At 43.9% G+C, this 27,048-nt stretch overlaps 1 protein-coding gene across 1 annotated transcript in view; it reads right to left on the bottom strand.

Moving 5' to 3' along the window:
- LOC119394632 (atrial natriuretic peptide receptor 1) overlaps nucleotides 1-27,048 on the bottom strand; it is a 165,374-nt gene that overhangs the window by 79,156 nt on the left and 59,170 nt on the right. Inside the window, exons 2-7 of the mRNA XM_037661950.2 lie at nucleotides 19,507-19,621; nucleotides 15,261-15,453; nucleotides 10,929-11,064; nucleotides 7,090-7,181; nucleotides 5,591-5,729; nucleotides 3,247-3,328 (exon numbers count right to left, since the gene is read on the bottom strand). Coding sequence (XP_037517878.1) covers nucleotides 3,247-3,328; nucleotides 5,591-5,729; nucleotides 7,090-7,181; nucleotides 10,929-11,064; nucleotides 15,261-15,453; nucleotides 19,507-19,621 — 757 coding nt within the window. The remainder of the gene's footprint in view (nucleotides 1-3,246; nucleotides 3,329-5,590; nucleotides 5,730-7,089; nucleotides 7,182-10,928; nucleotides 11,065-15,260; nucleotides 15,454-19,506; nucleotides 19,622-27,048) is intronic.

Raw genomic sequence — 27,048 nt, 5'->3', positions numbered from 1 at the left:
TGTACACTTATTTACGCTGATGTAGCACTTTATATGCTTACCCTGCTTATGTGATTGTATTATGCTGTATTATGCGTTTTCGTATCCTATTTATATTGTACGCGTGCTCGATGTACGCATTCCTGTATTCAGGTTTTACCACAGCAGTATTTCGAATCTTTTTCGTTTTCTTTTGTTATTGTTACCGATATTATAGCCCAAATATTGCCTAAACGTGCAGCAATTTACGTTTCCTTCAATAAAATGTCATGTGAAGAAAGTTATATGCGCTTTTTGCTTCTCGAGCGAGCGCCGAAAGCGGCTGCTATGCAGCTGCGACGGCGCCGCTCGCCACCATTCGCCATGCTACCACAGAGGCTACAACGAAGCAGAAAAACAACTACACACATTACGTACGTACATCGGCAATAAAGAGAGAAGACAGTGCAGTAGCAATTAGTGCGCAAACGCTCGAACCGACGTCGCGGCCGCGGGGCCGGCGGCACCACGAGCGAGGAAGCGACCGCAAACGGGCGCGGCCATATTGGATTTTTTCCTTTCGGATTGGCTCGCCTCCAGCAGAAATCCAAAATCCAGTCAATTACCGCCCATCCCAGGAACCGCCACCGTCGCCGGAAGCGGAAAAACGTCCCCATTGGCCCTATGGGTATGTCACTCCACTGGTTCTCCCTGCACAAGTATAAGAAGCGAGCGAGCGAGCTGACGACTTTTAAATGCGCCTGTCGCGCTCCTAACGCCATCTCGCTGGTAATGAAGGAATGCTTATAAGCGCAGCCGTCTCTGAGTCCGTCCAGCGGTAAAGGGTGTGTATATAACGCTCGCCGTTACCTACGTGGAGGATTTGCGTTTCGTGGCGTAGTGGCTAGCGCCACTCGCTCTGAGGTCCCTGGTTCGATTCCGCGCTTCGGAAGCATGTTTCTGAATTATTTTTCTTTGGTGCTTTTATATATATATACATACTTATACATATACGGTGCATGACGGCGGCGACGGCGACGGCAAATCCAGCCGAGGCTGTCCATATAATTGCTATCGCAATAAAATATTGAGCACTAAGGAGGAATCAGCTGGCCGTATTTGTGTCCTACTTACAGGTATCACATTCTTGTGGCCTTGCGTGAGACTTCCACGACATGTCCTACAACGCACACCAAAATGTAATGCCCCAGCACTGCGTTGCGTTTGCATGTTTCCCACATCTTGGGGTCGGTGCTCTTATGAAACATTGCCATTCACGAGAAAAATGACCACTAAATCTCGTAAAAACTTTGTTTATTCCCTTATCCAGAAGGAAAACGATTGTTTTAGTGAATTTCAATATTGTATCCGGGGTGCACACGATGTGTCCGGGTGGATGATCTTGAATTACAGTGATTGGCTTTTCCTAGCTGAAGTTCTACTTCCCCCTTTGCGACGTCGTGACCTAAGTCCGAATCGTTAAAAAAAATCCAAAATTTAAGCAGCATGCAAAGAGAAACAAGAGAACCGTGTGAGAAACTACCAGTGGCCTTCGAACGAAAGTAATCTTACCCTAGGCCTTCTCAACCAAGAAACGCGTTATATAACAGAATGAGCAAAGCTCATCGTAGGCTCATTATTTGACACAAATTCTAATCCTGTCATCCTAAAATTTGGGGCATTTAAGGACGTAAAATTGAGTTAAACAAAATGTCACATAGCAGGATCCACACAATGACTGACACGAAAGCTCGTGAACATAGGGCTGTGCTTGAGCCGACGTTTCGACAAGTGAACTTGCCTTCCTCAACTTGCAGCGTTGAAGAAGAAAGGTCCGCTTGTCGAAACGTCGGCTGTAGCCCAACCTCTGTTAACGAATTTTCATCACATGCTTCCACCTTCCCCTGACTCCTGCCTTTATTTTAGAATGACTGAGGGTATTTTTAACTTCATCTTGCCTTGCTCTTGGCTACGCAATGACTTTTGAGTAACATGGTTAGTATATGCATAAATAAATTAGGTTAAGATGAACTTGCTGTTGGGCGAGTTGTTGCATTTTGGCAAACATTTCTTTTCTGCGCGAACGAACGAAAAAAAAGAGAACGTTGGACAAGGACAGGCGCATTCAGCAACTACATCGTTCTTTCGACCTTTTGCGACGTATTTCCAAGTTATCTACGTAAATAAACGATTAGTGAATACTAGATAACTAGATAATCTGATTTTATAAACATGCGTATTAATGATGCCAATAAAAGTATAGTGTGGTGCTAGAAAAAAAAAACTTATCTTTTTTGCTGGAAGGAAACTTGGCCATTCTTCTATGAAACTTGGGGTACAAAAAGTCTAAATTGTTATTTAAACCAATGAAGAAATTGAGAACACTAGTCGCTATAAATTACAAAACAGGGCGCTTTGTCAAAAGAGAAAGCCCCGCCACGGTGGTCTAGTGGTTATGGCGCTCGACTGCTGACCCGAAGGTCGCGGGATCGAATCCCGGCCGCGGCGGCTGCATTTTCGATGGAGGCGAAAATGTTTGAGGCCTGTGTACTTACATTTAGGTGCACGTTAAAGAACCCCAGGTGGTCAAAATTTCCGGAGCCCTCCACTACGGCGTCTCTCATAATCATATCGTGGTTTTGGGACGTTAAACCCCAGATATTATTATTATTATGTCAAAAGACTAACTCCTAAATCTGCGAACGCTACCTTCCCATGTTTGACGCTTACGACCCGTGTATTGACTTTTTTTAATGCTTACGAAGGACTCGCGAAATACGCAAGGGTAACGCACAGTCTATGAGAACACGCTTCCTCACGTAAGCAATATGAGGACCGCAATTCCACGTCAGTAGAGTTACAATATTGGACGCGAAGGAGACGCTCGCTATTGAATACGGTCATGAGAATGAAACTGTGCTTGTTTACACCTTGAATGTCTGCCGTCCGGGAAATATGCCTAGTAAGGTATTCTGTATAGTCAAGTAAGGTATGAGTACAAACAGAAGTCATCAAAATAGTACTATAACACTCACCCTCGTTTAGCATATATGTGCAATAGAAGGTAGTCATGATGGCTCGAAAGTGGAGATGCTAGCGCGAAAGTCAATCAGGAAGGGGTGTTATTGCTGGCAAGGCTTGCACGCCTGAAAGTGTCTAGCACTTGCAACGTCAGTATCTTCCAGCGGCGTTTATGCAATGACCACTCTAGCAGCGCTGAGACTGGGTGATTCAATCTAGGGGTCGCGCTATTTGCGTATTCAAAGCACTCTGTTTGCAGATGCTCGCCTGTAAATGAAGAAGAAGACGATGCACAGGATGACCACCAGACCGCTCAGGACTCCACTCACGATGGCGTACTTGGGAAGCTCTGCGAGGAAAGAAAATGAAAGCGACCGCATGCAGTGCAATTTGAGAAAACGTGTTTGGTTACGGTGCCTGTTGTCTGAAACAACACACGTGCTATAGTTGGCCAAAGTATGGCCTTTCATAAGCTCCAGTATGCCAGGCGGTACTTATATAAACCATCGTGCTGAAGCTTCCAGCTTATGCATTGTAGTGACCTTGCTCTTTTTGTTAGCGTAATTGTTATGGAAGGCTGTATTGATCCTCCTGAGAGCTTGGTACGTTATTAGACTGTCACCTAGGAAACAGCAACAGTCGTCGTCACGGCTGCCTCAAAATAATACGGTCAGTTGAATTAATAACGCTGGAATGTTCTAACATGTCATCAATATACGCTCTCTCACACCAGCCACACTATAATATAATATCAGAAGCTCCGCTAGAATTGATCGGTAAATTGTGTTAATCGTTGCCCATTAGAAAGCGTGTTATTGAACTGTAACAATTAGAATTTTTTTATACGTCTTGTACCATCAATGCAGAAAAGTAAGATGAAATGCGGATAAGAAAAAACGAGCTCTGGCTAAAAATATATATATATATCTGCCCCCCACCCCCCTCCTTCTACTAATAAACAAAAGAGATATGTGAGCTCGCAACTAGTCTACACACGAATAATAAAAATTGTGAAGAAATATACTGGCCTAATAATTCATGGTATAAGGTTATTCACGGGGACAATGTGTAGGCCAACAAAGGGTGCTAAATTATTCGCAACGCCGGTTGCGTGAACGGTACTAATAGAATGACGTCCCGCTCAGGACGGCCTTTGAGGGTGCAGCGCCCGGTATGCGACTGAAACTGTACACCTTTTCACAGACCTGAGCACCGCCATGATCATCTCTGGGCTATGTAAATAGGCGTAACCCCTCCAAAAAAAACGCCGTGCCTAGGCAGTAACGTCATTCTTTGTAATCCCGTGCCACAGTCCGGAAAGGTGTTCCTTCCCTCCTGTAAAAAAAGCCTATACCCAAACGGCCGTCAAAGAAAACCAGAGGAGCGGCTCAAACAATGCTTCGGATTAAAGTTATGGCGATCAAACAGCAGTATTCGGTTGATGAAAGGTCATTTGTGGCATTTTCTTTTTAAAAGAGCCAAGTCCACTTTAAGGAAAACTGAGAAAAACGCAGTTGTTTGGTACTGACAATATGACCGGGCCTGCTACAACAATTTTTTGCCGGTGTGCGCTTGTCAGCGAAATGATTCGAACCTATACTGCGGTTAAAATCTATATAGGTCACTATCATCGGTATTCAGGCGTAAAAATTGGGTTCTACTATAATAGATTGGAACATTTTATTCGTACTTGATTTGGTCGCAAAAAAGTTGTCTAAATAACAGCGAATGAACGATATAGCAACATTTTGCGACAAGATTAACACAATATTTTGCTTTCGTCAGTGTGGGCCTCTATTTCATGGGCGTAATGGCGACTACTAGAGCTTAAGAGCGGGTGTTCCTTCCTGGAAACAGGCGCACTGTCTTGCACAATCGGTAGCGTATTCTTGATGCTGGCATCTATTAAAGGCCTCCAAAAATGCTTCAGCTCCCCTTCTTATTCTTAGCTTCTTAGCTGGTTTTATACCGCACCATGTAGGATCACTTCTTCTCTAAGTAATAGATCTAAACTTTACCCGACAAAACAAAACTTCATTTCCTTTGTCTCCTATTTCAAATATACCGCCTTTGAGCGAAAGAAGGATATGATACTGTAGCGCAAAACTCAAAAAGAAACACTAACGGACAGGTAGGTCAAGTAAAGTCTTTACATTCCAGTTTTGCACTACAATATCATGTCCTTCAGTAAGTACCAACTCACCCAAAAGAAAGAAATTCGGGAGCGAAATCACAACAAAGCAACTAGGTCACAAATGAAACCCATTTGATGCGGCCATGTTGGTTGTTTTGGTGACGATTGTTGACGCAGCGCTCGTTTAATGGATTTGGCTCAGTTTGATTGAAACAGGTGCATGATTTAGCTATTTTTCTTTTTCGATACTGCATTATTGAGTCCACGATGCAATCAGAAATAGCCCCATTTTGATTACAAGCGTTTTAAATGGTAAAACACCCTTAGGGGTGCTTTACGTTCCAAAAATATTTTGCCCAGTTTTGGTTTCTGTATTTGGTTCTTTTAGAAAAAAAAGCACCACATTTCTTCGCTACACCACTTGCTCAAACGCTGTTCATAGTGAGAGTAACTGTGCTTGATGATACATCTTCTCACCTTCATCGGGGCATTTGGAGCCGTCAAAGCCGCACCGTGGAGTGTCGGGTGGTGGCACTCGCTTGCCACCAGGCCAGTGGATCGTTCGGCCCGGAACGTCGCTGAAGCTCTTGTTCACTCCGAAGTAGTTTGCCACTACCTGCTCGAACGATAGTTCAACAACACGCAACGATGTTTAAATTGTGATTTTCACTGAGCAGTAGCTAAAAAATTCCCACGATCCCTTATGCATTCGCCTAAGACGACTCGGAGGCGAAAGCCATCTTCATCTTTTTCATCCAAATTTATTGTACCTATCCCCCCCCCCCCCCCCGAAAGCTTTCTGCATCTTACGAGGTTTTGCGTTGCCTCCGGGATCCCAGGCAGTGCAAGGTTTGTCACCTCACGGGGCTTTGCAGTGCCTCCGGGATCGGCCCCACCTTTGATCAGGCGACTAAGTCATGTGATGGCCTCATAGTGACGTCACGATGACGCAACAAATTTTGGATATATATGACGTCATTATATGACGTCATGAGGCAATGATGATCTTTTTGCATCACTCATGCTGACGCCGACGCCACGGACGGTCACTTTTCGCGTTTGATAAAGCATCTAAGGCTTTCGCATTAAAAGTCACGTGAATTTACTTAAAGGCAGTCTTGAAAAATTACTCGTGTCAGTAAGACAATTTGTAGTCCTGGCGTCACTCATGGCTCTCCGCAAGCGAATGAAAGTCTCAATTTTTTTCCAGTAGACCAACGTATCGATAATAACGTTTTTCAGCGCTTAAGGGAATGCGAAGATTAGAAATTTTCCATGACCCGATGTCTTGCATTTCCTTATTTGTTCGCACTGATAATCATTAATAAAAGTGTAAAAATGTCACAGAAAGAGGGTATCTACAAACCAAATCCGGCCAATCAGTTATATCTTCAGAAGTTGTTACTCAAGACGAAGAAATACGTTGTGTTGTACACACATGAAGACACACACGCACACAGGTATACATACAGCTGGCAGAAAAATAGCGCTATTAATTTTCGCTCTTTCAGACACATGTAGCAGTTTCATATTGAACGCATTTTGAATAAATGCGAAATAATGAAATAAAGCGTAAATCCTTTAATTTAGAAAAAAACTGGATAAATAACCAGTAGCACTAATTACAAGCACACCTACTTTGCGCTTACTCATAGAGTGGGTTCTTCGTGCCTCATTTTTTTCGTCGTAGCGCGTTCATTGTCGCAACGTATGCATAAGAACGTCGTCTCGGTAGCGCCTCGCGAACAGTTGTCTTGCTTCCCTTCGTGCACTAACACCGTGCTCTTATATATTTCACATATCCTTTGGGTCCTTTAGCAGTATTTCAGCGTACTGTTATGACCAATTTTCCATTAATATAACCAGATTTGAATAACACTGTTTACCTTGTCGATAGGTTTGCTTATACGGCGCGTATGGCACCGCTCTCAACCGGAGATTCAATTCTGGCGCACGGCTGCAGAATGTTTACTCACTTGAAACTCCTTCGTCACTGGATCCATGTCCAGTATTGAGTAGTCGGCGTCCCTATCTCCGTTCTCATTGATCCGTACGGTTCCGGTGATGCCTACGAGAAAGAGACGACCAAGAAAGTATGTAAAAGGGTCGCTAAAAAAATCAGACGCCATTGCAGCAGCTTCTTTTAAGCACGGCAGAGTGCACAGTTGGCCAAATACAGAAACTCGTGTGTTGGCGGCATAAACATGGCACGAACAAGGCTTCCTTCCGGTTCCGTTCCTTCTTTACGAGTGAAAAATGTAGAATGAATTCCCGTAGTAACGCTTCTCGCACAAGCAGGACATTCATGAGAGGAAAGCAAATAACACCTACTCGCTCCGCGCCAGCTGCTCCGACTACGCTTCAGGTCTTCTTTCGATGGACGTTAGGGATTCTTTCTTAAAGCACGCGCTATCGACTGTGACACGCTCGAAATTGAGCCGCCGTATTTTCGCAAGACACAAAGCAACCAGGAACAGATGGGACGCGTGTTACAGGCAAGAACTATTTTCAATATACACGTTGTATACACATGGGGTGTATGTATAACCACCCTTTCCTGCATGCCGGCTGATATAAATGGACGCACTCATCTCGAAGAGCCGAAGTTGGGCAGAGTTAATAACTGCGGCGCGAATGAGTTCAGCTACTTCAAGGTTAGTGTGTAGATTGCCCTGATGTAAATAACTGCCCTCCCCTTATCACTTCCTTTCCAGTGGTATGAGCCGCGAGTGAAACTCTTGTGTCTTTTCCGAGCACATCCGCTCGAGCGCTTACTTCCGGTTTCGCGAATATTTGAAAAAAACTCTTCTAAAAAATAGAAATTCATAGTTCTGTTTCAAGATCGGAGTTATATTGGATACACGTGATATCGGAGCTTATGTTTGCTTAACATAAAGACAACTGTCAGAGTGATTCATGAAAATTAATTGATTGAGTTCATTGGAAGGTTGTGAGCAGCTTGGATCGTTACGGCATCTGGCGCAAGAGAGCTCAACTACGCGTTTCTTTCTACGTGGCCCCTGAGATCCGCTTCGGCAGCGCGCGATACACAAGTTAACCAAAGGCCAGACGAACGCCGACGTGCGAATGCCGCTACCAGACACCTAAGTGAAGAATGAGGGTCGCCTTCATATATTTTTTTTTGTTAAGTGCCAGAACCGGCGTTATATACAGTGCACAAACCATCACCTGTGGCCGCAGTTTGCACTTAACGCACGTCTTCATATATCGCCAGATGAAACCGCACTAACGTCATCAGCTCTAAGACAACACAACAAACGTGAAACGTCAAGGAACTTCGACACCTCCTACGCCTAGAAACTCGTTTATTGCGACAGTAGATTCATCTTACCGAACCCTTTCTAAACTTTCCGAAAAGTCCTAAAGTGCTATGCAAACTCGCTCAACTGTATTACACAATATTGAAACATCGACGACTGCAGGGCGACAACAATGAAAGCGATTGCGGCGTCATGATGGCGACAACTCATCTGTATTCAAGACAGTGAAGAGCCGCCTCGGTGAGATTATAACAATAGGGTTTGACTGCTGCTTTTAAAGTTTTTCCTGCGAAGGAGTGCCACATTGCGCAGCATCTGTAGGCGGCGTGAATGAACTACCGGCCGTTGCCTCTAAAGCTTATGAACAGGTGTCTCCACCCCGTTGTTGCGTCGCACACTCTACAAGCCCTTCACAGTTTGCAGAGTGCTTTTATCCCAGGCCTTAGTGGGTGCGCATTCTGAACAGTGTCAGCAATTTTTCTAGAATGGATTAGAGGCATTCTTGTTTTTTTTTTTTATGCAGTAAAAAGTAAGCTCGAGCGAAGTTTTTACTACGTCAGTTTATCAAGCACACACTGCCAATGGGAATGACTTCAGTTCTTGCAGACCTCACAGGTGATGTTACATTTCGTCTTCTTTCCCATATAGTAGCGCTCACGCTTGATGCGAGAATGTTATCAGCTGAAACGATAGACCGACAATGAGATGATGTTGCGATGACGACGTCGTGGCGGTGCCGTCACGCAAGGCCTGAGGGTTGGGCATAGCAAACCCACTTCCCAGTTGGGTAGAAACAGCCTAAGTGCAACAGGACGTAGGAACGGGACAGACAACGGTACCCTATTTTGTCCTTCTGTTATGTCCTGCCCCTTTCCGCTGTTTCGGCTCAGGTCACAAACCAACATAATCCGTATGCCTCTGTTGCCCGCCCGCTTGCGTGTTCTCAAAAGCTGTTACAGAAACATGAAGTACAAGAAGATAAAAAGTACACTGCCAATACTACGGCTTTTAGCGTGTGACAAGTCGCTACGTTTGCTGATTGTCTATAAGAGCATAGGGAAGAAAGAAACGCTAAGAAAAGCCATTTTCTCTCGACTACACTGCTGATAGATTAAAGGACCGTCGGCAATGGCGACAGCGGGAATATACGAGTATAATAAAAGATTGCCGTATCTCTGCTCACGTATGCTTCTACGCTCTTTGTAGCTGACATTTTTGTTATCTGCAATAGTACATAATGATATCACTCTCCTTTATAATTTCCGGGAAGGCTTTCCTTACAGAATTATGCGGCTGCTATGCAAGACGTAGAATCATTGCTAAAGCAACAAGCCATTCGTGCGCTCTCCATTAGGTTCGAATAACAAATATTATGTCCCGAGGGCGCTTTGCGAAGTCTGCTGCATAGTGAAGCCTTACTCTCTGCAGACCATGACCAATGATAGATGGTCGTCGGCTTGACGGAAGCGCTCGGAGCTATACCCGGATGTCACGTCACGCGGAGCAGGACCATAGAATCGAGCCACCGGGTTGATTAGGCCGGTTGCATTCCTTGTTCACGACTAACGGACTGTCGCAGCTTCTGACACTGACGAGCAGTGAATGACAAGAGAGCCCGTTAAACGCAACGTGTCTTTGGAACTGTCCTGGTCACGTATATCGATAAAAACGTTATATGCGCGGCGGGCAACTTGTGACGGCGTTTTCTTTAATATTTTCTTTCCTTCTGCCCCTGTCACGTTGGCTACGCGTCACATTGAGAAGTCGTAATGCAGGCAACTCGCAGCGACATAAAATGACAACCTACGCACGTCCGCAGCAGGACGCGAAGGCTAAAGCTTTAGGAACTAAGCATCACATGAAGATTAACAGGACACTCGGCATTAGCATCCTCATTCATCCTCATTCATCATTCATCCTCAATCTTGCACACTTTGGTTTCGTTCGTGAAGCCTATTAGGAAAAAGAAACTATAATGCTGCCTTAGTAAAAGCACCAATTCCCTGCTCGTATGCCACCCCCTAGAAGGCTCATCATTTTCAAATGACTTCCGTATTACTTCCGTGATACGGATGCCATTTGAAACTCATGCACACACCGTGCTATAATAATGTCCGTATCAGTTTTACAATGAGGTTATCCTTTACATGGCTGCTACTCGAGTAACTTCTATTTCGTCGACAGCCATTTTTATCTCGAGAGAAGCTATTTCCTAATATATTACCTGTCCAAAAAGGTTCATTCTAGGAGAACACCTTAAATAAAAATACAGCATATTACAAAAAGAATTGTGCGAGACATTATACACTATGTTTATTTATTTGTGAACGTGACAACAGGCCCGCATTTATGAGTGGGTTTGTTTTGCAATAACCGGCGTTTCCTTCACCCGAATATTGCTGCATGATAAAGGTTTGGCCGTATTGCTCGGTATAGCACTTCGAATCCTTATATCTCTTGTTCTTCCTAAAAATCACGTCGCCAACGTGCAGCCACTAACGCTGTTGGTGCGAAGTTGTAATTAGAAAACGTACCTGTGAATGTCCGGTTCCACATTCGACGGGTGATCTCGGAGCCATTTATTATGCTCCCTCCTTCACTCAGCGTTTCATTCAACGCAATGGAGTAAAGAATAACAGCCTCGTGGAAGGCGGCTACAAAGTTGTTTACCTGAAAAGAAATTGATTGATTGATTGATTGATTGATTGATTGATTGATTGATTGATTGATTGATTGATTGATTGATTGATTGATTGATTGATTGATTGATTGATTGATTGATTGATTGATTGCAATCTATAAACGTCTACTTACGCAGAAGGGCACCTCATTTTTGAGCAAATGTTCACCCCCGAATATTTCCGGAGCCCAATGTAGAAAGCTAACCTGAGCGAGGCCATCATTTCAAACGGGAAGTGCTTAATCTTAGGTGCTATTTATGATATCCATAGTAATCGAACCTAAGACCAGGTTTGGCTGCTTTAAAGAGAAACACAAGCTTAATGAGTTTAATGAAATGCTGGCGACATTCGGCCGACTAACCACCAGGCACGCCGCTCCAGGTGTTGTGTGATAATTACAATATACAGCTTTTTCATGTAAACGTTGTAATTAAGGTTTTGTAACAAATCTCTAAGCGCTTTCTCTTGAAAAGTTAGCGGAAAATATTTATTTCGAAAAAGGGGTTGTCATTATCAATGTAATTTTTATAACTAAATCAATGCTCATGGGACCCGCATTAAGTTCCACGATCGCGTGTGATACTTGTCTGCCGAGTCAGGATCTCTTCAGCGCCGGGTAAAAATGCTTATGTTAAAGAAAAAGAACTGAATAAAAAGAGAAGTAATGTTTCATTTTACCCAACTAGCTGAATAAAACAATTATGCATTGAAAATTTATTAAAACAACATGATAATAGTTTTATGCAATTACAAAGTGTTCTATTCTATTGCGGTATATAGCGCGGAAATGTATTATTGCGGAAAAATTTTGTTCCTTTCTTTTTATTTTTATATTCTGTCAGCAGAACTAGTTATCATGCGAAAGTTCAATAATTATAGCACTGCGAAGCACGAATATTTGTTCGCCAGGTAGCCCCCCTGAAAGCACCGTTTCTTAGATGGTAATTAATGCACAGGCACTACCCTCGCGTGTTCAATCCAATTTCAGGGAACAAAGCAAAGCGGATCAAGCAGAGGTATTAGGTTCGCTCACGTCCCTTTCCCATTTATTATAATAGCGTGCATAACGCTAATGAACTTCATTCACCTGCAGAGATTTCTCACATTCTCTCTGTACACAAGAGTATGCCGTGACGGAGGCACCTAAAAAGCGCCTGTGAACATTCCCACGTTCTATTTTCTGCGCCTAATAAGCCGTCGCTAAAATAAAGGGACCTACTTCCTAAATTAAACGACTCACCCAAACTCTCTGCCTTCACAGTGCATATCCATCGACAAAAACAGAACAAAAACACCCATATATATATATATATATATATATATATATATATATATATATATATATATATATATATATATATATATATATATAAGCGGGGAGAAAGGGAGACAATAAGGATCATGAAAAATCGATCAACTTTCCTAGCACTCAGTGCGACACGCTCCTGCGTGAGCGTTTGCTAATCATCAGTAGGTTAATGCACATCCTGTGTCGTTGATTTATTTCCGCGAGATTATAAATAATGCAGCTAAGGCAATAACATAGTGGCGCGCTTTTGTATCCCTAAAAGCCTTTTCGTTGTGCATGTGCTTGTCTTAACTTCTCATAGCCGTTGTGAATTTGTTTGTCTTACTTGTCACAACTACAAGAGAGGTACTAAGATCGTAGCAATTCTATGGTTGTTAACAATATTGTACTTCGACTGCTACCGTGCGCTCGGAGATGCGCAAAAAGAAATTTGTAAGGGGTTATGCGCGTTCCAGTGCAACAGTGTCTGGCTGCGCGTCACAATGTGGGCTGCGAGGCAACTCGTACTGAGAATACGCAGCCTAAAATGACAGAAAGCTAAGCTAGTTGGTAGCGATTCATTATAAAAGGCGGTAGGTGTGCAAACACGGACACAACAGAGAAGTCAGGACAACACAAACGCCGACTAACAACTGAAAAGGGGCACAGCGGAGGAAAAGAAATTAGGCACAAATACCTGCGTATGCAGGCAAGAGGCGACACCCATCAAGTGTTCTTCCATCTTTGTTTTTTCTACAATAATAATTGTACATATTTTAAAGTGTGACAACTTTCATTTATTTACTGTTCCTTGGTTCATGTACAAGATGCTTTCTGTCTGACTTCTCCGTTGTGTTTGTGTTTGCACACCTGCCGTCTTTCATCACGTTACGCAGACTAGCTAACAATAGAGCTTCATAAGAGGAAACTAAGCTCAGCAATAGGAGGTCCCTATATACAGCCGTTCACTGCACAGACACACACACTAGAATGCTGTTCTATGCATAATAACAGCTGGGTGAATGAAGGCATATTTTCCGAAAACCTTTATCAATTAATGTCCACGCTACCCAAGATACTTTAAAAATCTTTGCAATCAACAGCCAACCGAAACATAAAGTATATATATGGTACATCGGCTGGCTAAGGTTGCTTTAGTCGCATTGAATGCAAAGTGTACGGGAATTCCCGCGGGAAAAAAGCTCGATTACAATTGTTTACTGCACAACAATTTTCTTCTAGAGACTACTATACTGAAAATATAATCTGCTATCGCTGATCATGTATTTCAAGCCTCAAGCAGAGATTTTCCACCCTTTTTCTCTGCAAATTTCTCGTAATTTACTCCGATCCTTCGGCAGGCGTCAATGAGCGTCCTCAGTTTTCGCTCAGACCGTTCAGCGCTTGGTGTTGCTCTCTATTTTGCTTCATAATAACATTTTAAGATTTTGTTCATGTGGCTATATGAAGACGAGGAGCACATATTTTAATGTGAACACACTTTTAATGCATGCATAACACTCTACCGCAAGGAAGACAGCGACGTCGGCAGTCTGACGACAAACAACGCTTTGGCCACTAAGTGGAAAGTCGCTTTTTCTTATGTACAGTTCTCTAGGGAAATGATAATGAATTAAAGAGGCGGCATATGGTATTGACTCTTTAAATGGAACAAGCAGCAGTAAAAATATGGGAAATTGCACGATTTTCCTGATCGGATAAGGCTTACATTACAAGTTCTCTTTTTTTATGTTCCGTCTTTCAAGAACTTGGCGCGCGTAATTAAAAAATGTTCAGACAAGAATCCTTGAGTATCATAAAAACAGTTTCTGCTGCAGCACTGACTCAACAATCTTGGCAAAAAATTATTGCAGCAACTTGAGCGACTTCAGCGTCTACTTTAACTGACGTTCTTTACAAAATCTGAACGCGTGAATGTTGTGGATATTTTCTTGGCAAATAGAGCTATTAGATGCCTATTTTTCTCCCTATATGGTGACGGGCCGCGTCCACCACGACTTTATTTCGTGATTTTCGCATAATTTTTATCTAAATTGTGGCTCAGTGTCATATTAAAGAGCTTCTAGGCATCACTTATTCCATTTACCCTCAATGTTCCGCACGACGCATGTATAGCTGCGATGAGGCACTAATACATCACCTTTGCACAGGCTATATACTATAGTGTAGGCTATACTATACTATATTATAGTTAATACTATATACAGTATACTATAGTGCACAGGCTATATACTATAGTGATTAGAGTAAACTGATGTTGCAACGCTCTGTAGACAGATCCGTGGCCATATAGTCCGTGGCCATACATGATAGTTCTTGGATAGTGGGTTCTATAAATCTCCGCACCAGAGGCTACACGAGCGCTTTTGGAGTTCCCAGTGTTCACAGAACAGCGTAATAGACCTCAAGGAGACCGTCAGATACCAACAGATTGCATTCAATGGTCACTTGTATTCTGAACTCGCTCCTAATTTATATGTCCGCTTGCTCCTCCCGCCCGTACAGTACAGCCAAGCAGAACAACTCGTAAACCAACAATGTTAGCTTTCTACGTACATAGATTCTTTTCTCTTTTATTTATAATCTTGCTGTTTCTACCTCTCTCTCCTGTTTACTAACAGAAATTTCTCGGAGCTGACTTCACCGGACGGGACAGCAATATTTCTTTCTCGGGAACTGCTGGATTTTCTTATCAAGGTAGAACATTACGGTAACGACTAAAAAATCGTGAAGCGACGCAGACATAAAAATGCACAGAAAACACGCATGCACAGGCACTCTTGCGTGTCTTTGTTTATGTATTTGCGAATTTTGAATTTTTATTGGTTCTATTGTTTTTATCAATCCCTCACATGACTGAAACCCGTCCGACGTACCTCCTCGTTGCCAAATGAGAAGTTGAACTTTTCCAGTGCAAGTTTTTTGACCTCCTGTGAAAAGTTGATGAAGTCCTCGGTTTCAGGCGTTCTCGCGATGACGGTGAGCAGCGCCTCGTAGGCCTTCTGGGCCAAGGCATTCTTTGCCTCTGAGTCACCCTTGCGGAACCATGGCTTCCGACTGTCGTTGCGGCTGAGGAGAGATATCGTGATGGTTAAGAAGAGGGAGAACAATTTGAGAAGCGCACAATTGTTAATATAAACATGCGGTTTGGTATCCTAAACATGATAATATGCGCGCGCACAGAGAGAGCAAGGGGGGGGGGGGGAGGGTAGCTTCCTTATCATCTAAACGGGGCGCCAAGCCTGCCCAATACATTTACCCTCTCGATCCTGTCTCGTCATTGTGTAAAGTTCACGGTTATCGTCACGTAGGTTTTTGCGATAATGGCGGCCGAGGACCCCTTATACTGCATTGCAATTACTGCTTACTTCCTATATTTACCCTTGGATAGCCGGGTACCAAAGGCAGGCCTTTTGAGAAGGCCGTCATCGCTTCATTTTCATGTCTGCATCCATTGGGGAGCCTGTTTTTCCTTAGGGCTCGAGCAACGAAAAGCTGAAGGGGGGGAGGGGGGACGTTGCGTTGTGGTGAAACTTGCCCCCCTCCCCTTAATAAAGAATCTTGCGCACGCCTGTGAACATGATGATTACCTTCACGAAGCTCGTATAGCTCTAGTACCGGAACCTGATTGCATAGCGCCTTTCCATGCCCTAAAAGATGCAGTAGCGGAGCTTCGGTCGCCTTCACATGCGGGAGGGTCACGTGATTTGAGTAGAAACGTCACACGTGACGTCACTGTTAGAATGGCATGTCCCTGTCGACTCTGGTTCTGGCAACAGTGATGCTGGCAAAATAGTCAGAACAGCGAGGCGGCACGGCGCATGTTACTGACCTTCCAGTGACACGTGCCAACCACTGACGACGGCAAAATAGCGATCCTTGTGCAACGCCAGGTAGAACCTTCGTCTTTCTTCAAATTTTGGCGGTGGTATGACGCCATTCGTGACGTTCCTGCTCATTGGATGGCGACAGCAAGTTCCGCTACTGCGCTTTGTAGGCTTTAAAAACACGCGATTGCGTACAAGTGCGCGTTTTTAATTTTGTTTTATTGGCGCGGTTTATGGCAGATGCTCTTTTACTGGTCCCGGCTACTTCTATTCCCATGACATACGCAACTAAAAGCACTAAAAAAAAAGGATTGAGAATATAGAAACGCCCATCGGACAGTCAAATACACTTTTCCAAGTTCTGCACAAACATAAACTCACTTAACATACTGCTCAATATATCTAGCGTTAAGAAAGCGACAAAAGCTCTTTTAAAACGAGCAAAAGCGAACCAGAAAGCTAACCTGCCTAAATTGTGCCTGTTCGTTTCCATCTTTTTTTTTTCTACATTAATAATAGTACATATTTCAAAGTGTGATAACTTTCATTTATTTACTGTTCCTTGGTTCATGTACAAAATGCTAATAAGCACATTGCATAAAGTAATTCAGAAGAACAGGCAATTAGCACAAATAAAGTGTTCAGAGACTGCGCGATTTATGTAGTGTAGATGATTTTTAAGGTAAAAAAAATATTTTGAAAATTCAAGCTAAGTCAACGTCTCATCGGTTAAAACAGTGTTCTTCAAAGGCATTCTTGCAATGAGCGGGCTACTACATGCTACTTCAAAAAAAAAAAAAATGTTCATTTCTTTTTAACCTACTGCGCACTTATTTCCGCCTTCGCGTGCGGGTCGCATTTTAGGCTGTTCGTATTCCGTTCAATTTTCATAAACTCAGGAGGAAACGAGAATGTATTCTAGTGAAGTCAAGAACACTTTAGGCCAGTGAAACACAGTCCAGTTGATCAGGCGTGGATAAGCATCTAACAAGAGGCATCTGTTCAGTATTTGCCAAGGTAAGGCGTAAGTATGTACTGGGCTTGTTGCTGAGCCACGATATTGATAAAGCAGGGCACAAGACACATTCAAGCATACATAAAGAAGACGCAAACCCGGCTCTTGTGTTTGCGTCTACTTTATGCCTGCGTTAATGTGTCAATTTTCGCGCTGCTTCATCGGTATCAAGACATAGGCATGAAAGGCAATTTTTTGTTTTACCATGCCTGATGATCAGCAGTCAGAAAGTTTTGCGTTACTTCCTGCCTTGTTATAAACACGAGTACCACCGCGTTAATGACCTGAATAAGGAAGGAAAGAACACAAAAAGGGAGAAGGCAGGGAGGTTAACCAGACAGCAGTCCGGTTGGCTACCCTACGCCGGGGGAAAGGGAAGGGGAGTGGAAAGATGGGAGAGACAAAGAGAGAGAGAGGGGGGGAGCGAGAAAAAAAAAAGGAAATGATCAATGAATGAGCTGACACGTATGAGGCGGTGGCACTGTACAACAGTCATAGGCGTACACAAAGGCCCGTAGTTCTTAAGAAGCACAAAAGTGCTTTAACGGCCTTGTGGGCCGCCGAGCGATGGGGGCGGTGCTCCAGCAGCATCTGCACAGAGAGTGGTCGATCGTCCAATCGTCGCATCCTGAATAAACGACGACAGAGCGCTTACTAGGTGGTTATCTAGCAGACGACGAAAGCACGTAACCCATCTCTTTTCTTCCAAACCTGCAGCAGCCAATCGAGGCAATTGCCACTGGCTCGTAATTAAGTTACCTAGTCTTCCTCGCACGTTGGCACTAAACAAAAGCTAAGATTGGCCTCGCGCGTTTGGGCTCGGAGGTGGCATTCCGAAAAGCGCGTTACACGCGGGTCCTCCGCGTACTGATTCCTGCAGCTTTGAGAAAGGTTGTGCATCCGACCAAGGCGGGTCATACATAAAGCCCACTGGTTATCCTTTAGTTTATCTGTGTTTTTCTTTTCTCACTCTCAGCCTTGTAGGCCAGGCGTAGACTAATTTTGTCGGTCACGCGGAGGCCAGAGCTGGGCTCCGATCAGCGCGAAATGCAATAACGTCATGGCCGTGGCGATCGGAACGATTTGTTGGGGCCTCGTACCTCGCCGTTGGTCTGCAACTGCAACGGTCGCGCCGTAATGTGCAATGCTGCTCTGACAACGGTAGCCTCGAGGTTAGTGGAGGCAGGAGGTCGTTGCCTCGGCGCACGTGGCCGATTGCGACAATAATTGCGTTGTTCTGGAGCGTCCAGCAGAAAACCTGATTTGTCAGTCGTTTTCTAACTATTTGGCACTTCGTTAGCTCCCCTTCGTGTACAGCTATTGCTGAACACGAAGGTAAACGCTTGCGTGCCTTTCTTTCTGGGACGTCTTACAACCACCTCCCCCAAAACATTCACACGCTCATGCGCACTTCATTTTTAATCAACCGTCGTCTGAGAAAACCTAGATAAAAGAAAAGAAATTCAGGAGAACTTCTCCTATAGGGAAAATGGGGACAACCGTAGCGTGTGCGTGGCTGACCTACTTCACTCTTTCTTTCTTTCTTTCTTTCTTTCTTTCTTTCTTTCCTTCTTTCTTTCTTTCTTTCTTTCTTTCTTTCTTTCTTTCTTTCTTTCTTTCTTTCTTTCTTTCTTTCTTTCTTTCTTTCCTCCTTTATTTTTCTTTCTTTCTTTTTTCTTCCTTTCTTTCCTTATCTCTTTCTTTTTTTCATCCTTCCTTTCTTTTTTTATCTTTCTTTCTTTCATGAGCCATTGTCCTCTCCGACGGAAGCGAAGCGAGTCTGATTGGTTGCGGGCATGGCGTGAGAATATACCTACGCAGTTGGCGTCATGCCTAATGACTCACGTTCCGGCGCCGGAACGTCAGGTCATATCCAGGCAACAGTGAAATGTGGCAACGTGAAACGACAAGTAGCTTCGATAAAAGATCAAATCGCCATATCAGAGACGGTGATCGCCGAAAAGCCCACGATCGAGAGAGCATCAATTACTAGGAAGACGTCGCACACAAATACGCTTGCGACATGCGCACCTGCGAGGGCCGCATTTATCTATTCATTCCGGCGCCGGCGCAGGGTGTTTAGCGTACGACAACGCCGCCACCGAAATCTGTAACTCACAACCACCTTCGCTTGAAAAAAAAAATGAAGAAATGAAGTCAACTCTGTCTTTGATCTGCCAGCGTTAATCTTGTGAATTTCTGCCAGCTAGATCAGCTTTCGGTACACCTGCAAGTACTTCGTTTCCACAACTTATTTCTATATGTGGTAAATTTTCTTACCTGCTGAACAGCTCTACCGAGAAGAAGACGTACTCTCCGCTGCCCACCATGTTGAGCTCAAGAGCGGCCAGCATAATCGCCCTTATTGTGTCTGGTGAGGCGCACATCAAGATAACTGCAATACAAAAAAAAAGAAGACAACAATAGCAATGTTTAGATACCTTAGGCTTTTTGCGTACGAACTACGTAGCCGCGTAAGTGAATATTACCTCGGGTACTCAGTGACTTAAGGAGTAGAAGCGTAGACATTTGGGCGAGTTCGTATGTTTCCATTTGACGAATTCGAAACGCGACACTGACAGAGATGAAGAAAGAACAGATAAGGACGAGCGCATGTCTTGCCTATGCGCTCATTTTTGTCTGTTATTTCTCCGTCTCTTTTACCGCCTCGATGCCAATTCATCAAATGAACATAAGGTGCACTCCTCCACAAGAGAAATATGTTTGTATGCAGCCGCCTACATCCGCTGTGTGCACGATGAAAAGTGTATACATAAAATGTGAGCACACTTGTTGAACAAGGAATGTGAAAACTGTAAATTATCATTAACAATGTTCTCCGAGGCACTTGCTTTCGAACCCAATTCATGAACGACCAAAAATATGGAATTACACATTGGGGTTACCCTATGAATCATACTATTTTGGAGTAGCATGATAAGCGTTCAGCCACGCAAGCCTCTCCAGTAAAAATTATTTATAACCATCTCTCTTTTAATTGTAGTAGACAAATAAATCTACAATATACGTTCTTGTACCCGGAAACATCCCCGTCCTTATGGACCCTGCCAGCTTAGGGCAAACATGTGCGTCGCATTAAACGCTATCGACATAGCATAAATAACAGCGCTCATTTTAAGGCCTTCTTCATCGCCCTGTCCGAAGTTCTGCACCCCATAACAAAAAGAGTGCGCACAATAACAGCTCTGACTTCACTTCAGAATAATCCTCATACCTCACATATTCGGGATTATTAAAACGGTTCCCGTTTACGCAAGAAAATTGAAACTAAGCTTTCGATCCGCAATTTTGCACGAGTTTCATCCCACTTTTATCTCTTCATCTACGGTTATTTCAAATATAATTTAGGTCCGCATGGCCCGATTCGTTTGTTGTTGGGATTTATGACGTGAAGGATAGAGAAGCAGATTTGACCGTGATCAACCTTAAATTTTCTTTTTTTTACTTTCTCCCTCTGTAAACGGATACGGACAGAATATTAAACCGCATTCGCGTTGACTGTATTCTTTCTTTCTTTCTTTCTTTCTTTCTTTCTTTCTTTCTTTCTTTCTTTCTTTCTTTCTTTCTTTCTTTCTTTCTTTCTTTCTTTCTTTCTTTCTTTCTTTCTTTCTTTCTTTCTTTCTTTCTTTCTTTCTTTTGTGGGAGGTAATGCGTACCAGGAGATAGCACGCGGTAACCAAAGCATGCCCGAGACACCGCAGCACGAATGGTTCATCCTCTTAAGCGTTTTACGGTCCGCCACTTCCCCACAGACGCATTGCCTCATTTCTGCGCACGGCTTCGCACCTCGCATTTTGGGGGATTCGTTGCGGATTCCGAGGAGCGGGCAATCACGATTCCCTCAAAATGTGTTTGCGCATTGTTTGCCATGTTTCTGGCGCCGAACATCAAGATAGAAAAAATATAGGAAGAAGCCCCGGGAGACGGGTGCTCCAGAAAGCCATTTGTCAGATGCCAATACTTGCTCCCTCGCTTCACATTCCGCCTTCAATAGCGCGCGCCGTTTTCGGCAATGACGCTCACGGTAGGGAGCAAAGGCACAGAACGTGCGATCCTACTTCAAGCAGGCAAGAATTTGACCCGAACTCTGATTCGCCTTCAAAGTGAAGGAGGGAGAGAAAGAAAAGAAGTTGAGGTAAGATTGGGAGAGAGAAACGGTCGGAGCGGGTTGTGCTCTCGTCGAAAAATCCCGTGCAGCCCGCTGCTTTCAATAGTTTCGAGGGAAGCGAACAAATATAATAGAACTAAAGATTAAGATACAGCCGCTCGAACGTAGGCGACGCCAGAGGGAAACTGCTGACAAGGTGGAAGGCACCAAGAACGACAGCGCGCCTGCGCGGGAAGGAGCCACCGCTGCTACTGTGACCTCCTCGCCTCCTCAATGGGGAACAGTTCACGGATCGTAAATCCCGCTCCACTTCTTTCGGGTGCTGCGCAGATTCGCAACAGCGGAGAAAGTAAGAAAGGAAACTGAAATGCTTGCTGTGCCTTAGAAAGCGCAAGCCCTTTATCCTGTCGTCCTCACTCCGCCTTCATTCCCATACACGTATACAGCTGCGAAGCAATTCTCGCAAGCAAAGTGCAGAAGTCGACCAGGCTGTTTCAACCCCCTCCGCTCTCGTCTTCACCTTCTCATTCACGTTTGTTTCGCTCGAGATGGGACTCTTGTGGGTCACAGCTTTATTTCAGTACCTCTAGGTACGTCTACGCGAATGTCTGTGTGGGTAATTTTCTGTCTTGTTTTTACCGTCGGCCTGTTTCTGAATAGATAAGAGGATTCACTTGACGTTCCATTAGGAGAGGGACGGAAAACACGGCTTCGCGCAAGCTGTTAGCGTAATTAGAGAATAGGGAGCTGTTGAAACATTGGGACGGTTGCAGTGTTATTGCTTTCTCCTCGGTCCAACATGCTGTGACATACTTAGGCCGCTAACGTTAAAGTGTACAGGAATATCACGCTAGCTAAGAAAGCTTTTTTGAGGTCGTTGTGCGTGAAAATACAACTGCTTTTCTCGTGAGAAATGCACGAAATCAAGCACGAGAGGAAAGAAACAGCAAGGTAGATGCAGGACTTTGGTTGTGAGGTAGCCAAGTAGATTGAGTAAAATAGGCATTAGTTGCTATTATTTTAAGGCTGTATATCTTGCCACAAGAAAATGGATCTTCGGAAGGATAGTGCATAGGCACGTGATCAAATTGGGCAAATGTTTTGATTGTTTTTAGTTTTAGCATGCTACAGCCTCTATAAGTTATTGCAGGAGTAGGGAGTAGAAAACAGAGAAATTACAAAAGAACACAGTATCCTATAAATATCAGTGACTATTACTATACAAGAGGAATTGATCAAGCGATGAAGATCTAACGTGACCAGCGTACGTAGTCTTCCATTCTCGTGCTGTGATACGCATGCAGTCCGAATTCCTTCTCGTCTACTCCTAACAGTTCAATGAAGGTAATCTATTGCATAATAAATGCTAGTAGCGGCTAATCTTCCTTTACCGCCAAGTTTCTAAAATAATTCCATTCGTAGCAAGGAGTGATCGTGCATTGCTGCCCGTCCAATTTGGTGTTATAGTTTCGAAGAACTTCACTTCCCGTGAAGTTCTTCGTAAACGATGTGCCGCCTTTCAGACCTCCTAAAGCTTTCCTAGACGCATTTCACAGAGCGCGCTGAGATTTCATTATGCGATAAATTCAACTGGTTTGCCTGTACGCCGACAGAGCAGGGAAGCGTTGTGGCCCTCTCAGTGGCCGTTGTCAGCCGGCTCCCTCTCTATTTCATTTATGTCCTTGTATGTTTGTTTATATATATCAAGTAATAATAATACCACTAAGAACACGTATGAAAGACCCGGTGTGTGTCGTTTCGCTGTCAGGCCTAATCCTTTTGTGTCACGTTCGACTACCTTTTCCAGAGCGAGAGGAAAGAGAAAGAGCGCGCAAAAAGTGAGGACGTAAAAAGCGCACAATCGGCTTCGCTACCCTACAAGGAAATTGCTGCAGGACATCACTTAGAATCCTATATGAACAATGTGTGTTAAGAAGAGGAGACAAAATTTAATACTTCCTCTCATTCAGGATGGTACACATCGAAAGCTACAGCTTCGTACTAATCAAAAGAGACGCCCAATGCACGACGTAAGCAGGTAGTCGGGCTAAATTTACTCTATCTTATAGTGGAAGCCGCTCACGAGGTAATAATCTCTGCCCGTACGGGATGAATCGGGATTTACTACGCATCCAATTATTTCCACTAGCAAGAAACACAGTTGCGCTTTTTACCATCTCCAGCTGGCGCGACAGAATTCCGAATAAGCCGAGCCCCTGGGATGTGGTAAAGAAGCTTAGTTTTTATAAGCCGACGTTAGGCCCATATCCTTTGTAGCTATTTGGAAAGGGGTGTCCATTGGTGAACAAAATGTACATTAGGTTCACCGTTCCCGTGCCCTCGAACATGTAAGCTCTTACCAGGTACAACTATAAGCTGTGTGCGATAGTGGAGAGATTATGTTCTAATCACGCTACTATGAGTAGGCCGTTAGCTCAGATAAAACGTACGGAAACGACGCTATCCTTAAATTTATTCTTTGAGTTTAAGCAGCAGCTCATTGTGTTCTTTCTTTGTTGTGCTTGTTCGGTTTTCATTCCTGGATCCTACAACAACTCATTACCCAAAGCATCCACATCTCAAGTTAGGCTGAACTTTTGTCACACTTGTGCATACCATGACCCTACCTTTTCTGTCCTTTTTATTTTTTTTCTCTCTCTCTCTTTTTCGCCACCCACTTTTTTCTAGGCACTTGTGTTCCCAATCTGTCTCCGTATTATTGGTAGCATCAACGCGCCTTTATATCTTGTGGAAGACATTTTGCCCCTTTTTTGTAAATTTTTCCTCTATTTTTCTTATTCTCTTTATTAGCTTTATCTCTCACTGGGTAGCCAGCCGGCCTAACAATTGCCCAACCTCACTGTGTTTCCATCTATCGCTCCTTCTCTTTTTCCACCTCCCTTCTGCAGTTTAGCCAACGGATTTCTATCTCTCAGACACGCAGTGAGCTATTTGGGCGACAATATTTACCTAACGCCTGCACTCCAATGTAAGAAAAAAGCATTCCAACAAATATCTAAGCCTTAAGTCAGTCTGAAAAACTTCAGACTTTCATTCGTGCGCTCTACTTCATCTCTCGGACATGCTATTTATAGAGAGTAGTGGTTCCTGAAGAAGGAGGTATACGCTATTTTGATATTTATAGCGCAGGGCAGCTTTAAAATGAAACTACCCTCGTCGAGAGTACGCTTCGATCGACAGGCCATCCGTCAAGCTAACTTCAGTTTCTCATTAAGTTGAGCCCTCTTGCTCCACCCACATTGAGAACCCTACATCTGTTTGAACCAGTGCGAAAGCTGTAGGAAATTTTAGACTCGATATTTTGTAGATTACGAACGCGGTTGCGTTATAGGCGCTGAGTGGATTGCCATTTTTAGCGTGTTAATCATTCCTAGCTAGCCTGAGGCAGTACGAGTGTGCAAAGCACTGCGTTTAGAAAATATGACTGTCATTTAAATGTACCTATTGCGATTGAAAATTATAAATTTTTCGACTGTACTAGTGCGAGGTAACTCACAAATCCATCCTGTTAATCTTAAGTTTACGAACCGCATGCACATTGGTAGTCGGTTTCAGCGCTGTGAGGGCACATGAAAAAACAAAAATGAAATATTTGGTTCCATTAATCGTTTCTCTTGAAGCGTAAATTTCAAATATGGTCTTTCAGTATACGAAATTTAGCTGTAGTTGAAAGATTCATCTCATTTATTATACATCATTTACGGTACAACGACGATAATATTTTCGATAATATCTCGAAGGCAACAACAACAAAAGAATCCTTTCGCCAGCTTTCACAGATATCAGACTAAAAGAGCTTTACACGACGTTTCAGCTTAGAAAACCGACAAATTTAAAAACGTAAGTAATGGTAGGCTTAAGGCTCGCATTCACTTCCGCCCGACTAATTAGCGTTAACGACATCATTTTCTTCATCTTCCTCCGATAATGTTCTCAGGGAGCATACGCTGCAAACAAAGGGATTAACAGCGGACGGAATGCCGAAGCGGAGAAAAAAGTTGTCCAAATGTAAGGAAATAAACAGAAAAGAGTGGCGGAGAATTTCGAGAACAAAGTGCGCCTCAATTAAGCACGCATCAGCACACGCGTCACATCCGGGAAAAGAAAAAGGAGTTGCAGAAACAAATCCCGGACTGAACTGGCGCAAAGGAAGAGAAGAGAAGGGGCATCGGCGGATTCCTCGCTCACTAGATTCGGTTAAACTGGTTCGCCGGAACGTGACATGTTTTCCATGAGGACTAGACACAGATCCTGGAAACAAAAGACACGCGTTCTTTCTTTTTAACACCCTCGGTCGAAGTAGCTCTCCGAAAACACTTCGCCGCCAACACCCCTTACGGTAGCATTAGTTCCGACTCGCAAATTTATTTTCACTGGGAACGTTTATGAGAAAGTTTATAGTAAACCGACGCTTGTTGCTTTCGGTTTTCAGTTAACAATGACTATGCTGTTTTTCTAGCTTTAGTGCTCTCAACATGATGAACTTCCGTTTCACTACCGACGCGGCGAGGTCGTTTCGACTGCTTACAATCACGCATTTTTCTGCTCGCGCTTCTGGCACGTATTGGCCCTTCAAGGTTGCGAAAAGCATTGTAGAGGTGGCATTGGCAGTTACAGGCTCCTTGAATAGCCTTGAAAACTTAGGACAACCGGTCTTTCAAAATTCAAGAATAACGAACAACTAGTCCGTGATTGATGTTTCTTTTTAACAAGGAGGTAATTTGAGTACAACAGCAGGAAATCAAAATGATCATGCTTGTTTACCAAGATCATTTTAACCACATACTTGTCGAGACAGCGCCACTACGCTTTACCAAACTATGTGCGTAGTAGAAAAAACTTAAAAGCAAACAAGCGTCAGTACCGTGCCAGGTTGGCCAGGACGCACAATAGGGGCTAGCCATGCTGGATAGCGTCTATTCACGGTATCAGTTCGATCTGGTCTAGAGAGCGGGCTGACAGAGGCCTATGAAAATGCCCCGGTTTTAACGTTCCATCCACGACAGAGGCCTCCCGGTGGATTGCTTTATAGTGTGCGCTATTACACGTAGCAGTATCAATACTTAAACGCACGTTAACCCCCCCCGGTCTATTTCACGTGTTGTTACCGGAATTCTTCGGCGCTCAGGCGTGGAACGTCCGTGTGAGCTGTGTGTTGGGACGACGCCTTTGTCCAGAACGCTGAAATAGAGATGACTCGGGAAAAGCGAAAATGAAAAATAGCAGTAAAAAAAAGGTTTCACGGGGCTTTTAAATTATTGTAAGTGTATACCGCAGACACGAATTCACCCGTTCACTGTTCACACCGTGTCCGCGACACATTGAAAAAAAAAAACTGTAATGCAAGCACACAATTTCTGCTACAACGCGTTTCTAAAGGGACCTGCTAGCGCCGCAGGCGCCTGACAACGACACTCGGCGCTCTGCAAGCAACCATCAGTATAGGTAGTGTCCTGGCGCCCGGCTCTATACCGCTGATCATGAAATGGGTCCATGGTGAAATTTCTGATTTCTGCGGTCTCTCTTTGATCCGGACACGCCTCAAGGCCTCGCCGCCGCGACTCCTGTAAGATCTTTTCAGGCGCCGCCGACCTCTCCAGTACCTACGTATCTAGACAGTAGGTGCAGCGCTGGCGTTGCAGCCAAGTTACCGAGGCGAGAATACATACAGC

The sequence above is a fragment of the Rhipicephalus sanguineus genome, chromosome 5, assembly GCF_013339695.2.
Source record: "Rhipicephalus sanguineus isolate Rsan-2018 chromosome 5, BIME_Rsan_1.4, whole genome shotgun sequence".
Classification (NCBI taxonomy): Eukaryota; Metazoa; Arthropoda; class Arachnida; order Ixodida; family Ixodidae; genus Rhipicephalus; species Rhipicephalus sanguineus.
The sequence above is the reverse complement of the archived record's forward strand: the minus strand, read 5'-3'. Positions and strand labels throughout refer to the sequence as shown.